An 18143-nucleotide genomic window follows, 5' to 3' on the forward strand; every position below is an offset into this window, starting at 1 on the left:
CACTCTTTACATAAATATTGAACTACTATAATAAACATTGAATACTTCATTAGTGCAAAAAACACTTTTAAAGTCGACAGAGTGTTTCTGTCATGCTATTTCCTACTATTACTCACACATGCAAACAGTGTTTCCGTGATGCTTGTAGTAGACAATTTCATGCAGTGTAAGTATGCTGCAATGGCGTTGCGGTTTGTTCGTGGAAATACGTGCAAGAGGATTCGGGTTCGAGACTGGTACGTCAGGAGTACTTTTTTTTGTCCTTTTTGTGTTATCTTATGTTTCGTATACCTTTTATTCTTCGAATTCTTGTCCGATTCCGATATAACCGAAATATATTTCAGTGATATCGGAAACGGCTCTAACGATTTCGATGAAATTTGCTGTAAGGGGTTCGATCTAGCTAGGTCTTATCTCTGGGAAAACGAGCATTTTTGAGTTTTTACTTATGTTTTCTTTTTCTCCCAGATATTCAGTATTATTAATAAATTAGTTTATAACGTTTTATAAAAATATGTGACGTTTTGAACTAAAAGGTAGCACATTGTCGGTTGTCGATTAGGTTGATTTCATTTTGAAGCTTTATGGAAATATGACAACAATAAGTAGGTACCCGTTTGGTTGAAAACGCCACATATATTGAAAACCTGACTTTCACAAATCTCACCTTTTTGGGTTCTTCCAACTCAGAAAGGATGGAGAATACTGACGATTCTTAGTAGCACTAGCCCAAGGAAGTCCAGGTTTGTAAGTGTCAGGTATCAGTTTTTTTTAAAGCGCTAAATATAGTTCTACAAGTAAAGCAATCCCTTACTGCCCAGCCTCTATAGTATTTTTCAAACTAGAAGGGTACGATGATAGATTTCATCTCCATACAATTTATAACCTATTAATGCCAAATGTTGCAAAATTATATTGAATTGAGATCTATCATCGTACCCTTGCAGTTTGAAATAGTTATTTACGATACAAGTGCGGAAAAGAGAAAATTCGAAACGAGTGGCGACAGATTAAACCACGACCGCAGAGAGTGTTTTAAATCGACACGAGTTGCAAATTACCTATTCGCACGTGTATCGTACAACGTTTTACAGTACATATGGCCCTTTAAACTTTCGACATATGCATGAAAAGTGCTCTTTACGCACTAGGGCGAGAAAGTTGCACCATATGTACTGTAAAATACTTTTTAGTACATATGGTGCTACATATACGTTACCGCCCTAGTGCGGTAATTAGTACAATACGTGCATATGTCGAAAATGTAAAGGGCCATAATTATGTACTGTAAAACGTTGTACAATACACGTGCGAAAAGGTAATTCGCAACTCGTGTCGATTAAAACACTTCCTTCGGTCGTGTTTCAATTTATCGCCACTCGTTGCCAATTTCCTACTTTTCGCACTTGTATCGTAATGTACTAATAATAAAGTAGTATTTGTAAAATAAAATTAAAACTTTTTTTATATATTTTTTTTTTTGATTCAAGTAGGTACAGTGAGTAACAACATTGCATGGCCTTCTAATTATGACTATTATAGAAAACGGGATATTTATCATGTTTATTTATATTATTTATTTCTCGATATTTTGGCCGGTCTTGCAAGACCAGTCGTTGTGGAGATCCCTGGGGAGGCCTATGTCCAGCAGTGGATGTCTTGTTGGTGTAGATGGATTCACACAACAAATGAAATAACATTTTTTCATATTTGTTATCCGTAGTTGTCCCTGTACCTGAAAGAAAAATAATATCATGATAGCACAAAATCTCTAATGTTATAGGAAGAAAGATGATGCAACAATATGGATTCTAATAAAGTTATCATTTACTTACCTAGTAATAATTGTGTTTTTCATTCATAGACAAAATTCCATAATTGTCATCCCCAGGAAATGTTTTATTTTACTTTATTGCAGTGAGGATGTCCTGATTTTTTCTGGCTAATGAAGGAAAACATTTTATTTCCAAGAATGCCTCTTCATTTTGCACAATACCTAAAAAAAACCTAGAGTTAGTGACACATTGACTATTCGGCAACCAAAACAGTAATAATTACATTATATAGGTATTGTTCACTGCTTATATTACGGAAGAAGTGAGAATTATTTTCTAAAAAGATCGGCACGAGAAAATTACAATGTACAATGAAGGAATGAAACTGTACCTACCTTACGGAACTTCACCATCATGAATTCCGCTTCAATTGAGTCTGAATTTTTCTGTATTTTCGCGGACCAGAACACCGATGATTTTTGTAACTTGATTTAGACGTTGCTATCATTTTCAGTTTATACAAACAAATTGATGTCACAATAAACATGACCCTATGTGTCAGTGTCAACACTGTCAAATAAAAATGCACTAAACATGACGGCACTGCAAATCCTGCCAGGTCGGCCAGGCAACGTCGCCAACGTCATAGAGTGGCAACGCCGCACGCAACGTATTTGTACACGACATTTGTGACACACACATACGTAAAATTGATGAAAAAATTACGTTGATTTATGTATGATTTCTGTATGAAACAAAGTTTTTCTATTAATTTAGCGCAAACGAATATTCGAAAGTAGATAAATGAGCAAATATTTGTGTAGTAATAGTGTGTAGTGCCTTAATTAAAGCAGATTGAATTTTGTATGAAAATCGAACCACCTTAATTAAGGTATCTGCGCCCATCGTTTTTTTAATTTTTTATTTGTCTTTTAATATGTTTGATTTAATAAAAGTATGAACATTTTAAAGTAGGCAAGATTAAGAACCGTGCAGGTAAGGCACAGGTATCTTACATGACATCGTGTTTTCTGCGTGATATCAACTCCCATTCAACTCCTGATGCCTAACTATAGTTGATTTTCATCGGAATGTCAGGTGCGGCACTGGTGGTACGTGCCACGTACTTAGTGTGCCACCGCCTCATCTCCTCGTGGAAGGGAGACCTGCAGGTGTCGCTGGCCGCGTTGGAACTGCTCTCTGGCCTGGCTAAGCTTCACTCTGCTAAACCAGGTATGTTCTGTACAAGACTAAGATGTCTTAGTTATTAAATCACATTTATAATCAGGTCTATCGCGAATTTATTTTGTTAGGTACTTACCTTTATTTACCGACGTTTCGACACAGGTTTCACTGGTCGTGGTCGCGGCTAACTGACGGTGATTTAATATGTGTTCAAAGCGCGAAGGTTTTAAATGTCTTAGTTATTGTAAGAGGATTTTAATACTTGTACAAATTGATATATGTACCTTAAATCATTTCAATTTGCTGGAGACCCAGTTTTAATCCATCCTCCGTGATCCAACGTCACGGAGGATGGAGTGTAGTGAAAAACTAAGTAAAACTTTTGAAATTCTAAAGGCGCGAGTTTTTTAATTTACATAAAAACATGGTAAAGTAGCAGAAGTATTACATAATATAAGAAAATAATATGAATATAGTGTTTTCTATTTTTCACGCTTACTAGATTTTGTAATTGGTAAGTGAATTGTCTGTGTCATTAAAAGCTTTAAATTACACAAATATTCTAAGACGATGAATAACTCAGAATATTTTAGCCGCTTTTACATCTGATAAAGAGGCGGCTAATATTTTGCAACACTTAGGATTGTTTTCACTAAACCGTGTTCCATTTTATTTTACTAGTTTCATAGTTTACTACTGAGTGGCGATGGTGCAACTGGTCCTTAGTGTTCCTTTGACTGACTAAACATATTTTGACGATAGAAGCGATAGAGCGCAAGCGCGCTGTCCGCTGGATCTGCGACTACATCAGCATCCAATGCAGCCGCCCCCCTCCCGCCCATTCCCGCGACCTCCACTCGTGCGTGGTGGCCGCGTACTCCTGCCTGGCCTCCTGGCTGTGCCCCGCGCTGCTGGCCGACCCGGACTGCCTGGCCGCGCTCATGGAGGTGGTGGAGCTGGGCATCTCGGGCACCAAGAGCCAGGGTGAGTACTGTCTACCACACTAGTGTACCGCCTTCACATTCCCGCGACCTCCACTCGTGCGTGGTGGCCGCGTACTCCTGCCTGGCCTCCTGGCTGTGCCCCGCGCTGCTGGCCGACCCGGACTGCCTGGCCACGTTCATGGAGGTGGTGGAGCTGGGCACCTCGGGCACCAAGAGCCAGGGTGAGTACTGTCTACTACACCAGTGTACCGCCTTCACGCTCGTGCGATATGCAGTCTAATACAGACAGCAGCAGAACTTGCTAAGCGGGCCAGGTGTTCAAAATGATCTTAACGCGACTTTATTGTTAAGAGAATAAGAGCGTGTCAAGGTAATTTTGAACACCTCGCCCGCTTAGCAAGTTCTGCTGCTGACTGTACCTAAACATGAGTTTCGATATTGATAGTCTTCATAATTTAAATACTAGTTTCGGCACTTGCTTTCTTGCAGTCCGCTTTTTATAAAATGCTTATAACCTCGGTAACCTGACAACAACCACAAGCGCAACTACATTTATAAACTCGTACGAAAAGCTTCCGCAAATTACGCGCTTGTATAAAATGGGCTTCTTTAGGTACACAATTTGATAAGGAAGCCGTATTAACTGGGCTAGACCGTCAAACAGGTCGGCTATCAGAGTCACTTCTATAAAGCACGTTTTTGATACATGAGTCATAGCAGCAGGTTATCATCGGTAACTTCGCAACAGTTTACTGGAATATTCATTCCTTAATATAATTTTAGGTAAATCTGGCGAGCAACCAAAAATGAAAGATGAGAAGGAACTAAAGCCTGTTTCTATGAGAGTGCGCGATGCAGCCGAATCCTTACTGATGCTCATTTTGGAACAGGTAAGATGAACTATCAACTGATGCTCATTTCGGAACAGGTAAGATGAACTATCAACTGATGCTCATTTCGGACCAGGTAAGACGAACTATCAACTGATGCTCATTTTGGAACAGGTAAGATGAACTATCAACTGATGCTCATTTCGGAACAGGTAAGATGAACTATCAACTGATGCTCATTTCGGACCAGGTAAGACGAGCTGTCAACTGATGCTCATTTTGGAACAGGTAAGATGAGAACTATCAACTGATGCTTATTTCGGAACAGGTATGATGAACTATCAACTGATGCTCATTTCGGAACAGGTAAGATGAACTATCAACTGATGCCCATCTCGGAACAGGTAAGATGAACTATCAACTGATGCTCATTTCGGAACAGGTAAGATGAACTATCAACGGTTCAAGTGAATCAAATGTTGTTATTATCCTAGACCATTCTTGTCATATTGCTATGACTTCACTAAAGGCGTTTTTGGTGGCAAAGCTAAGTACAGTCAGTAATATGTATATGTTTGAACATACGTTCATATCAATTTTCTAAGATTCTATCTCCGTTCACTTGACGTGTGCATTTAATGGCATTTTTTTAATCAGTTTATTTTCCAAGATAAAGAGTCAAGGCGTTTTTTAGGTGGGATCCGAATCTCCAGGCACCGGCTGGTGCCGATTGGACGAGCGGTGGCTATCGGCGTTGGGACACGGTCGCCTGCGGCATTACGTCGCCGATGGCAATATTCTTCTGTCGTTGTTGGAAGAACCGCTAGCCAACAGCCAGGAACCGCAACCTACCCTTATTGGTGAGTCTGGAGATTCAGGGTAATAATAAATAATGTAATAATATCCCATAGCCTAGTATTTAGTCCATTGCTTTCACCCAATAGCCTAAATAAATAAAGTCATTTATTGTCGCAGTATATTAAAAAAAAACCGTAGTAGGTAAAAGCTTAAATTACAGCAGTATTATACAAGTACATATACAAGTAGGAACTAACTATAGCCTAGTTCATTTTAGATTCCATCAACTCTCAAATCTCTCCATAGCCTTTATACCCTGGCGGGCCCTGCCTCCTTTCGGTGTGCTCCTTAAATCTTATTAAAGTTAATTTCTGTTTGTCATTTCTCCACTACCTAAAGGTTGTCTGGAAGAGATCGCTCTTTAGCGATAAGGCCGCCTGTTGTTTACCTCTGTCTTCATGTATTATTTGCGTTTCCATGTACATTTATTCTGAGGTTGTGCAATAAAGAGGATTTGTATTGTATTGTAAAGTGTCAAAAGGGTCTCAACACTCTCAACGTGTTGGCTTCAGCTCCGCGCACGCGTCCAAAATGTCCGGAACACCATTGTCAAGGATTGCAAACCGCACTGATTCTGCCGGATTATGGCCAAAATCCAGCCTGACCGGATCCGGATTGGTATAAGGATATTAAAGTTAATTAAATTACATATTTTTCAAGTTCTTTGCGTGCAGGGTTGGGCAGATTAAGTATCCTAGTTTTGTACTGCCATGCGGAACTTTTTTTAACTCCCAAATCTCAAATTTGAGAAGAGCACTACACAAATTTCGGACGAGAACGGGGTTGCCGGGCGCGTATCCCTTTTCTACTTGCCCTGCAACCCTTCGTTTTCCGGCCTCTATAGTAATGTACTATTTCACTCTATAGTGATCATTCGCTGCGGCTGGGGCCGCTTCGCTTGGTCCATGAGCAACCGCGGCGCGCCCCGCTCAGGGGCTCGCGGCGGCGGCGCGGCGTGCGCGCGGCCCGTAGACATCATGGAGCCGCCCCCGCGCGCCCCGCCCGCCTGCCGCCCGCTGCCCCCCGCGCCCCCGCCCTGCGCCGTGTGAGTACACTACACCAGGTCACACGCACCCGTAGACATCATGGAGCCGCCCCCGCGCGCCCCGCCCGCCTGCCGCCCGCTGCCCCCCGCGCCCCCGCCCTGCGCCGTGTGAGTACACTACACCAGGTCACACGCACCCGTAGACATCATGGAGCCGCCCCCGCGCGCCCCGCCCGCTGCCCCCCGCGCCCCCGCCCTGCGCGGTGTGAGTACACTACACCAGGTCACACGGACCCGTAGACATCATGGAGCCGCCCCCGCGCGCCCCGCCCGCCTGCCGCCCGCTGCCCCCCGCGCCCCCGCCCTGCGCCGTGTGAGTACACTACACCAGGTCACACGCGCCCGTAGACATCATGGAGCCGCCCCCGCGCGCCCCGCCCGCCTGCCGCCCGCTGCCCCCCGCGCCCCCGCCCTGCGCCGTGTGAGTACACTACACCAGGTCACACGCACCCGTAGACATCATGGAGCAGCCCCCGCGCGCCCCGCCCGCCTGCCGTCCGCTGCCCCCCGCGCCCCCGCCCTGCGCCGTGTGAGTACACTACACCAGGTCACACATTAGTGGACCTTATGTCTTCGTAATAAGAACGTTTTCACATTGTCCGATCCGATATCGGATATAGATTTAGATTTCCGGTCTATATAAGTCTAGTGAAACTAACCGTGAATCATTTAAAACTGTTATTAGATATTAATTACTTTATGGCAGAAATTTGCTTTACGACGGGATAGGAACTGGACAAGGATAGGGGTGGGGTACCTATAAAATTATTTTGTGCTTTTCAGTGGATTGGTTCTTTGAAGGCGGTTCCCTTAAAAAAAACCGGCCAAGTGCGAGTCGGACTCGCCCACCGAGGGTTCCGTACTTTTTAGTATTTGTTGTTATAGCGGCAACAGGAATACATCATCTGTGAAAATTTCAACTGTCTAGCTATCACGGTTCATGAGATACAGCCTGGTGACAGACAGACGGACAGCGGAGTCTTAGTAATAGGGTCCCGTTTTTACCCTTTGGGTACGGAACCCTAAAAAGAAATGAAATTAACACATAATTAATTAATTAATTAATTTTTATTTCATGAGTAACTATCGCGATAACCGAAGACAATATTAAATAAAATTAAGTTATTTTGGTGTTTTTTTTTTTATTAAATTTTTTATTATTGATTTTTTATAAAGTTTTTAGTGATACTGTATTTCAATTTTTTATTCTTTTTTTTTTGGTACAGTGACAGCGCATTCCCAAGCCTGGAAGCTGTGTTGCGCCAACTGAACGACCCGGAGGCGCCCACTCTATTCAAGCTGTTGGAACAACAGGCCGCCGTCGAGAAACGCGTTCAGGAGAGCGAAAATAACGCGGTAAGTTACATACACTTTTATTGTTATGCCACTTCAGTTACAAAAATACAGTCAGCCTGGTGGATAGAAATTGGCGACGCTTGTGACTCCATCAAGGGTATCTCATGTGTGTTGCCGACCTTTTAAGAACTTGTAACTACTCTCATTTAAAGTACACCATACTGTCGTTTCTTGACGAAATTCCTACAGGACGTTTATTCGCGTTTGCAAAAAATGCGCTGACTAGAGCGTGCGACTATTTGGGGCATTTCCTATGAAAAGGGACCTTATTGTCGATGGCGCTTACGCCGCACAGCGTCGCACGGCATTGTTTTTATATCGGAGCATCGTTTATAATGGCGTAAGCGCCATCGACAATAAGGTCCCTTTTTTATAGAAAATACCACATTTAGGTTTCAGGTTGTATTGCGCGGTTTAATTTGTAAGTGTCACTTATTCTTACGTATTTGTTTTATTAGTTTGGGCTAAGCCGATGCCCAGGCCTATTGGATTTTTAACATTTTGTCCAGGACGCATCTTTTCTTAACGCAAACTATCAAAATACGTAGAGATACAAAATGGCAGTTCAAATGAATGAATTTGTAGTAAATCAAGTTTATTGTCGAACAACCCTGTTATTTTTATCCTTTTCGCGGTACAAATAATGCCTATCGGACAATTATTTATACATGCAGGTGCCAGAAGAGTGCGTACCGCCAGAGCCGGTGACAGAATTTCAGACGGCGCGATTATTCTTGTCGCACTTCGGCTATCTCAATATCGGCGGGGAGAGAAAGGTAATGAAACCATATCATGTATGCGTTCTATCAGCCATCAGAAATATTTGCATTATTGGGACTTTTACAATTTACATGTATCACTTAAGGAGTTGGAATACAAACTTTTAGACCTGAATGCCTTCGCTTCCTTTTCGCAGGCCGAATTTATTTTATTTGCAATCAATATTTATAAGTATAAGTAAAACAGTCAAGCTGCTTACATACTAGATGTTAATTAGAAGTCATTAAAAACACAATAAATAAAAAAGTATCCCTTATCCGTTACTTGGTTTGATGGCTCGGGACAAACATCGCAGAACTTGTACAAAACGAAATAACTTGCGCATTCTATTTTTTCATTATTTAAAATGTGTTACTCGTATTGTATATTAAAATTGCCTTTCGTGTCAACTCGGGGTCGCGTGTCAATGACTCCCTTTTTCTCTATAACTGCTATGATAACCCAGTTACTGCCCGCGCGCGAATTCCGTGCACGGCTGAGGAATGTTAGGAATGTTGGGCGCCATGACAGAGTAGTGTCATTTTGTACGTACGGGCGCGGCGCACACCCTCCCACTTCCTCGACCTCCGTGCATCCCTAGGCCCTAGGGCCTGGGCCCGTAGCTAGTGGCCCTCGACGACTGGGCGTCCGGATTCGCGTCAGCACTGCCATACGTGGACGACTATTGTCGGCGTCTTTTCGATCGATATTCTGTGCTGAAAGCAGTAACACACTATCATGACCATCGATTGAATTCGTTGCACCTACTGAGCCGGTAATTAGTGGGAACGTGAGCGGAGTCCTCAATCCGATTGTATAACTGTAGGGCCTGGGAGCACGATTGGTGGCCCTGGACGACTCCGCGGCCGGGTTTGCAGCAGCACTGCGGCGCGTGGACGCGTGCGGCGCGCGCACCGTGCTGACGGTGCACGTGCTGCTGGCGCGCGCCGGCCAGCGCGGTGCGGCCGACATCGTGGCCAACTCGCGGAGACCACCGCCGGCTGCCTTCGCTAGGATGCTGCGCGGGTACCTTTCATTTCATCTTATGTTATATTGTTGGCGGCCATTCATTTCATTTCATATCTTTATTGCTATCATGTTCATCATAATACAGGTGTTACAATAAATACATTTGTAGGTACATGACACCCTGGTAGGGCACTGCAACATTCTTAAATCTAGGTGTATTTTTACATTTCTAGTACTAATCATAATATGTACTTAATTAAAATAATATCATTAATACATAAATTTAATAAAAATCGAATTATTAAATATTAAATAATTAAATATGCGTCAAAATATTGGCTTACAATCTTTATTGTTCATGAAGAATTTAAATTAATTAGAATTATACTTTGACATTTTAGTGTTAATTATATTAGGTATGAGAGTAAAGATACTGGCAGGTAAAAATAAATTATTATTTTTCCGAAAAAAACTCTTTAGTAGAATAAAAGTTTTTCTGTAGTATATATTTTTTTAATTGGGTTTTAAATTTGGGTAGGCTATTTTCATTATTTAGGTCAGCTGGCAAATTATTGTAAACTTTGACGCACATTGCAAACGGTCCGTTATGTACCATTTCTAACTTTGAGGTTCACTGATACTCATCGAGCTATTTAACTGTTTTGATATCCCTGATAGGTACTACCCAAATATCTTTATATTAACTTAGATTTAATTAACTATTAAGATCTATTAAGGTATTAGGTTTATTTTTTGTAAACATCGCCGCTGTGGCGGGACATGCTGCTGACGCTTGCGGTCATAATTCGACTTTTAACTATTATCTCTATATCCAGGCTGGGCAAGCCGGTGCGAGTCCGTGGACACCCGGGTTGGACGGGCCACGTGGCGACGAGCTACGACGCTCAGCCCGAATACTTGTCCGCGCCACCTCCCGCCCCCACCGAGGACAAGACCCCATCCATCTACGACGGCAGGGACCAGGTAGCTATCAAGATATACTTGTAGGCCGCGAGCCAGGCGCAAATTTCGTCAGTCATCGCCTCCCGGGCGAAAACTCGTATAGCGGTTAACGGCTATGTATGATGAACCCTCGTGAACGTCAGCTGCTGCTCCGTTGGTGGGTTGAGGAATGGCAGCCACCGAAACGCGTAACACGGTCCATTTCCATCCATTTGTTTTATTAACAATAGCATCTAACCTATCATCTGACAAAGTAACAGTAAAAACGGGAGGCGATGACGCCGATGACTGAAAAGAATTTTCTTTTTTACATGTTCATGTGACCAGCTGACGGTCTTTCCACAGCGATACAATCGGCTGACTATTTTGTTTATTCACAATAGCATATAAACTATCATCTGACAAAGTATCAAGCGGGGGGCGATGACAAAAAAAAAATTATAGACTTTATTTGCTCCCGGGAGGCGATTGGTCATGGAAATCTGTTCCTGGCCCGCGGTCTATTGGGCTGATCACAACAAGGATAAGGTGGATGAACTGTGTGAGATATGATAGAAAATGTCAACAGGTGAATGATGAGATGGCAAACGAAAGAGAAGCATGGAAGAAACATGCTACGCCGACCCCAAGGCAACGGGAAAATGGCATGCGAATGACGAATTGTTATAATATTATCTGGCTTCCTTCGTCAAAATATGTGGCTTGGCCATTTCGCTACCGTCACATGGGCGGGATATTCACTGTTCATTAGTTTCACTACTTTTCTGTTATACAATAGTTCTTGCAGTAACAAACGACACGCCACATATTTTGATGAAGGTGAAGAGTTTGTGAAGTAGGCTATTGTCTTCGGTTACCGCGATAGTTACTCATGAAATAAAACTATGAAAACGGATTATATCGCGTATATTGAATTTATAATACATCCCGACGTTTCGAACCCTTTACAGCGTAGTTTTATTTCATAGACTTGTAGAGTTAGAGCGTCCATAGAAGCTGGGCTCTACATGAGATCTGATAAGTTTTTGACAGCGCGAGCGATATGGTCACGTCTTGTTAACATTTTACATGAATATGTTTTCGGTTGGATTATTAATTACGCATTGTATTGCAGGTACTTTACTGGTCAGACTCCAGCAACGAGATAGCGTTCGTCGTGCCGTCGGGACACGAGGTGGTCGACACGGACGCGGACGATAAAGGCGACGTAAAATCTGACACCGACGGAAACTGTTTATCTGCCAGGTGATTATTACAAGATTACCACCACCACCAAGAACTATAGCCCGTTTTTTTTTAAAGATTAGAATTTATCTAACCTCAAAAGTAGTGGTTATTAACTTTTCTTCCGAAATGCTAGGGTTCCTATGATATCTAATATTGCGGTACAATTATAAATGTAAACGACACTATAATTCAGTACATGTGCCATTTTCATCCAAAAGGGTAATTATTGTCGGTTGTCAATTAGGCGCTATTTCGATATAGCTTCAATTTGAAATCAACCTTATCGGCAAGCGACAATGTGGTACCTTTTGGTTGAAAACGTCACACATAGTTACTCAGATTTAATTTTGGAGAAAAAGAGTTATAAGTATTTTTGAGGTTTATTTATTTAAACTTTATTGCACAAAAGAACAACTTAATGTACAAAAGGCGAACTTAATGCCGTGGGGCATTCTCTACCAGTCAACCTTAAGGCAAAGCAGAAAAGTTGTGCATTTGAGGTTATAAAATTTCTAATCTAAAACACGGACTATATACATATGTATATTTATGACCTGTAACGATCCGATCGTACCGAAGCTTTACAAAAATCCGGGCAGATTAAGATACGGGACCACTACCACCTGACGTATATGTTACGTATCGTCCATCACTAGACTGCTATTTAGATTTTTAGGTATATCTAATTAGTACATCCTTATACCAAACACACACACACACACACACACACACACACACACACAAACACACACACACACACACACACACACACACACACACACACACACACACAAACACACACACACACACACACACACACACACACACACACACACACACACACATACATACACACACAACACACAACACACTCAGTGTGTTGTGAGTTATGTCTAAATATATTGTGTTTACTACGTATTTGGGTGGCCAGGTGGGCATCGCCGTTCCTCAGCACACCAACGGAACGGCTGCTTACGTTCACGAGACATCCTCATTAACTTTATCTACTTGTTATCGCCTGGGATCATTAAATTCTGTTGCTGGTTTGCGATCAACAATTTAGATACGGCGGCAGGGAATATCAATTTATACATGACATTAATTCATAAATGTGATAAAAAATCGATATTTTACCCACATTCACCATCTTTTGACCAGGAGTTCAGAAAAGGCGGCAGGCTCGTGCTGGGACGTGTCGAGCAACAGCTCGGGCGCGCCGTCTTACGAGCGAAGCATCAGCGAGTCCGACAAGGCGGAGCGAGGCCGCTCCAGTCTTAACGAGAAAATGCGTGCGCTGTCGCTCGACCTTGACAAGCAACCGGGCGCACAGCTGACGGGTAAAAATATACAATTATAATTAAAATATTATCGATAAATAATTATGGCACCCATATTAGACAGTTGCATCTTTGGATAGGACATCTGTTTAGTGGGCAGTTTTCACAAACATTTTGCCATGTGATTTTGAAAACCTTGTTTCAGGAAGCGGTAGGCGTAATCGTGACTTCACAACGAAGATTCTGGTTATCTGGTTAGAAGATTTTGAAGATCATCTGAATCTACCAATCGGTAAGACAATTTACGTAAACTAGGTCTTAGAGACTTAAATTTAATACAGACTTGACTGTCCAAAAGTCAGGAATTAGATTTAACTAGTTAATACTTTTCTATTTTGATTTAGGAAAAAACGCCAGTTTACAAACGAAGTTTAACTAAAACGTAAACTCTCGCCCTTACATGGCGACCCTGCCCCATGGTTACGTTCGTTACGGTCCACAGACGACCTGCTCCGCTACTGCGAGACGGGCCTCCCGTGGCGACGCCACGAGGCGCACTGCATCTGCGTGTCGCCCCGGCGCTCCGGGCTGCTGCGCGTGCACACCGTGCCCCGTGCAGCAGGCGTGCTGTGCGACGGCGCGCTGGTGGCGCCCGCGCTGCTGCCCGCCTGCCTGCGCCGCGCCGCGCGCTACCTGGCCAGACCCATCCGCCTCAACACCGACCTGTGAGTGATGAGTCCACACCGTGCAGCAGGCGTGCTGTGCGACGGCGCGCTGGTGGCGCCCGCGCTGCTGCCCGCCTGCCTGCGCCGCGCCGCGCGCTACCTGGCCAGACCCATCCGCCTCAACACCGACCTGTGAGTGATGAGTCCACACCGTGCAGCAGGCGTGCTGTGCGACGGCGCGCTGGTGGCGCCCGCGCTGCTGCCCGCCTGCCTGCGCCGCGCCGCGCGCTACCTGGCCAGACCCATCCGCCTCAACACCGACCTGTGAGTGATGAGTCCACACCGTGCAGCAGGCGTGCTGTGCGACGGCGCGCTGGTGGCGCCCGCGCTGCTGCCCGCCTGCCTGCGCCGCGCCGCGCGCTACCTGGCCAGACCCATCCGCCTCAACACCGACCTGTGAGTGATGAGTCCACACCGTGCAGCAGGCGTGCTGTGCGACGGCGCGCTGGTGGCGCCCGCGCTGCTGCCCGCCTGCCTGCGCCGCGCCGCGCGCTACCTGGCCAGACCCATCCGCCTCAACACCGACCTGTGAGTGATGAGTCCACACCGTGCAGCAGGCGTGCTGTGCGACGGCGCGCTGGTGGCGCCCGCGCTGCTGCCCGCCTGCCTGCGCCGCGCCGCGCGCTACCTGGCCAGACCCATCCGCCTCAACACCGACCTGTGAGTGATGAGTCCACACCGTGCAGCAGGCGTGCTGTGCGACGGCGCGCTGGTGGCGCCCGCGCTGCTGCCCGCCTGCCTGCGCCGCGCCGCGCGCTACCTGGCCAGACCCATCCGCCTCAACACCGACCTGTGAGTGATGAGTCCACACCGTGCAGCAGGCGTGCTGTGCGACGGCGCGCTGGTGGCGCCCGCGCTGCTGCCCGCCTGCCTGCGCCGCGCCGCGCGCTACCTGGCCAGACCCATCCGCCTCAACACCGACCTGTGAGTGATGAGTCCACACCGTGCAGCAGGCGTGCTGTGCGACGGCGCGCTGGTGGCGCCCGCGCTGCTGCCCGCCTGCCTGCGCCGCGCCGCGCGCTACCTGGCCAGACCCATCCGCCTCAACACCGACCTGTGAGTGATGAGTCCACACCGTGCAGCAGGCGTGCTGTGCGACGGCGCGCTGGTGGCGCCCGCGCTGCTGCCCGCCTGCCTGCGCCGCGCCGCGCGCTACCTGGCCAGACCCATCCGCCTCAACACCGACCTGTGAGTGATGAGTCCACACCGTGCAGCAGGCGTGCTGTGCGACGGCGCGCTGGTGGCGCCCGCGCTGCTGCCCGCCTGCCTGCGCCGCGCCGCGCGCTACCTGGCCAGACCCATCCGCCTCAACACCGACCTGTGAGTGATGAGTCCACACCGTGCAGCAGGCGTGCTGTGCGACGGCGCGCTGGTGGCGCCCGCGCTGCTGCCCGCCTGCCTGCGCCGCGCCGCGCGCTACCTGGCCAGACCCATCCGCCTCAACACCGACCTGTGAGTGATGAGTCCACACCGTGCAGCAGGCGTGCTGTGCGACGGCGCGCTGGTGGCGCCCGCGCTGCTGCCCGCCTGCCTGCGCCGCGCCGCGCGCTACCTGGCCAGACCCATCCGCCTCAACACCGACCTGTGAGTGATGAGTCCACACCGTGCAGCAGGCGTGCTGTGCGACGGCGCGCTGGTGGCGCCCGCGCTGCTGCCCGCCTGCCTGCGCCGCGCCGCGCGCTACCTGGCCAGACCCATCCGCCTCAACACCGACCTGTGAGTGATGAGTCCACACCGTGCAGCAGGCGTGCTGTGCGACGGCGCGCTGGTGGCGCCCGCGCTGCTGCCCGCCTGCCTGCGCCGCGCCGCGCGCTACCTGGCCAGACCCATCCGCCTCAACACCGACCTGTGAGTGATGAGTCCACACCGTGCAGCAGGCGTGCTGTGCGACGGCGCGCTGGTGGCGCCCGCGCTGCTGCCCGCCTGCCTGCGCCGCGCCGCGCGCTACCTGGCCAGACCCATCCGCCTCAACACCGACCTGTGAGTGATGAGTCCACACCGTGCAGCAGGCGTGCTGTGCGACGGCGCGCTGGTGGCGCCCGCGCTGCTGCCCGCCTGCCTGCGCCGCGCCGCGCGCTACCTGGCCAGACCCATCCGCCTCAACACCGACCTGTGAGTGATGAGTCCACACCGTGCAGCAGGCGTGCTGTGCGACGGCGCGCTGGTGGCGCCCGCGCTGCTGCCCGCCTGCCTGCGCCGCGCCGCGCGCTACCTGGCCAGACCCATCCGCCTCAACACCGACCTGTGAGTGATGAGTCCACACCGTGCAGCAGGCGTGCTGTGCGACGGCGCGCTGGTGGCGCCCGCGCTGCTGCCCGCCTGCCTGCGCCGCGCCGCGCGCTACCTGGCCAGACCCATCCGCCTCAACACCGACCTGTGAGTGATGAGTCCACACCGTGCAGCAGGCGTGCTGTGCGACGGCGCGCTGGTGGCGCCCGCGCTGCTGCCCGCCTGCCTGCGCCGCGCCGCGCGCTACCTGGCCAGACCCATCCGCCTCAACACCGACCTGTGAGTGATGAGTCCACACCGTGCAGCAGGCGTGCTGTGCGACGGCGCGCTGGTGGCGCCCGCGCTGCTGCCCGCCTGCCTGCGCCGCGCCGCGCGCTACCTGGCCAGACCCATCCGCCTCAACACCGACCTGTGAGTGATGAGTCCACACCGTGCAGCAGGCGTGCTGTGCGACGGCGCGCTGGTGGCGCCCGCGCTGCTGCCCGCCTGCCTGCGCCGCGCCGCGCGCTACCTGGCCAGACCCATCCGCCTCAACACCGACCTGTGAGTGATGAGTCCACACCGTGCAGCAGGCGTGCTGTGCGACGGCGCGCTGGTGGCGCCCGCGCTGCTGCCCGCCTGCCTGCGCCGCGCCGCGCGCTACCTGGCCAGACCCATCCGCCTCAACACCGACCTGTGAGTGATGAGTCCACACCGTGCAGCAGGCGTGCTGTGCGACGGCGCGCTGGTGGCGCCCGCGCTGCTGCCCGCCTGCCTGCGCCGCGCCGCGCGCTACCTGGCCAGACCCATCCGCCTCAACACCGACCTGTGAGTGATGAGTCCACACCGTGCAGCAGGCGTGCTGTGCGACGGCGCGCTGGTGGCGCCCGCGCTGCTGCCCGCCTGCCTGCGCCGCGCCGCGCGCTACCTGGCCAGACCCATCCGCCTCAACACCGACCTGTGAGTGATGAGTCCACACCGTGCAGCAGGCGTGCTGTGCGACGGCGCGCTGGTGGCGCCCGCGCTGCTGCCCGCCTGCCTGCGCCGCGCCGCGCGCTACCTGGCCAGACCCATCCGCCTCAACACCGACCTGTGAGTGATGAGTCCACTCCGTGCAGCAGGCGTGCTGTGCGACGGCGCGCTGGTGGCGCCCGCGCTGCTGCCCGCCTGCCTGCGCCGCGCCGCGCGCTACCTGGCCAGACCCATCCGCCTCAACACCGACCTGTGAGTGATGAGTCCACACCGTGCAGCAGGCGTGCTGTGCGACGGCGCGCTGGTGGCGCCCGCGCTGCTGCCCGCCTGCCTGCGCCGCGCCGCGCGCTACCTGGCCAGACCCATCCGCCTCAACACCGACCTGTGAGTGATGAGTCCACACCGTGCAGCAGGCGTGCTGTGCGACGGCGCGCTGGTGGCGCCCGCGCTGCTGCCCGCCTGCCTGCGCCGCGCCGCGCGCTACCTGGCCAGACCCATCCGCCTCAACACCGACCTGTGAGTGATGAGTCCACACCGTGCAGCAGGCGTGCTGTGCGACGGCGCGCTGGTGGCGCCCGCGCTGCTGCCCGCCTGCCTGCGCCGCGCCGCGCGCTACCTGGCCAGACCCATCCGCCTCAACACCGACCTGTGAGTGATGAGTCCACACCGTGCAGCAGGCGTGCTGTGCGACGGCGCGCTGGTGGCGCCCGCGCTGCTGCCCGCCTGCCTGCGCCGCGCCGCGCGCTACCTGGCCAGACCCATCCGCCTCAACACCGACCTGTGAGTGATGAGTCCACACCGTGCAGCAGGCGTGCTGTGCGACGGCGCGCTGGTGGCGCCCGCGCTGCTGCCCGCCTGCCTGCGCCGCGCCGCGCGCTACCTGGCCAGACCCATCCGCCTCAACACCGACCTGTGAGTGATGAGTCCACACCGTGCAGCAGGCGTGCTGTGCGACGGCGCGCTGGTGGCGCCCGCGAGTGATTGTTTGTAACCTTTGTAGCCTAAATATTTTAGCTACAAATTAATTCTGTAATTGACCTAGATAGTTTC

General features: G+C 49.8%; 1 protein-coding gene across 1 annotated transcript in view; it reads left to right on the plus strand.

The window, feature by feature from the left end:
* The window catches only part of LOC134749100 (ral GTPase-activating protein subunit beta), a 52124-nt gene that overhangs the window by 32102 nt on the left and 1879 nt on the right, over nt 1-18143 (plus strand). Inside the window, exons 15-27 of the mRNA XM_063684004.1 lie at nt 2874-3008; nt 3723-3944; nt 4688-4794; nt 5429-5594; nt 6460-6637; nt 7864-7993; nt 8668-8769; nt 9579-9778; nt 10558-10705; nt 11799-11929; nt 13070-13248; nt 13394-13480; nt 13691-13913. Coding sequence (XP_063540074.1) covers nt 2874-3008; nt 3723-3944; nt 4688-4794; nt 5429-5594; nt 6460-6637; nt 7864-7993; nt 8668-8769; nt 9579-9778; nt 10558-10705; nt 11799-11929; nt 13070-13248; nt 13394-13480; nt 13691-13913 — 2008 coding nt within the window. The remainder of the gene's footprint in view (nt 1-2873; nt 3009-3722; nt 3945-4687; nt 4795-5428; nt 5595-6459; nt 6638-7863; nt 7994-8667; nt 8770-9578; nt 9779-10557; nt 10706-11798; nt 11930-13069; nt 13249-13393; nt 13481-13690; nt 13914-18143) is intronic.

This window comes from Cydia strobilella, chromosome 17 (genome assembly GCF_947568885.1).
Source record: "Cydia strobilella chromosome 17, ilCydStro3.1, whole genome shotgun sequence".
Taxonomy (NCBI): Eukaryota; Metazoa; Arthropoda; class Insecta; order Lepidoptera; family Tortricidae; genus Cydia; species Cydia strobilella.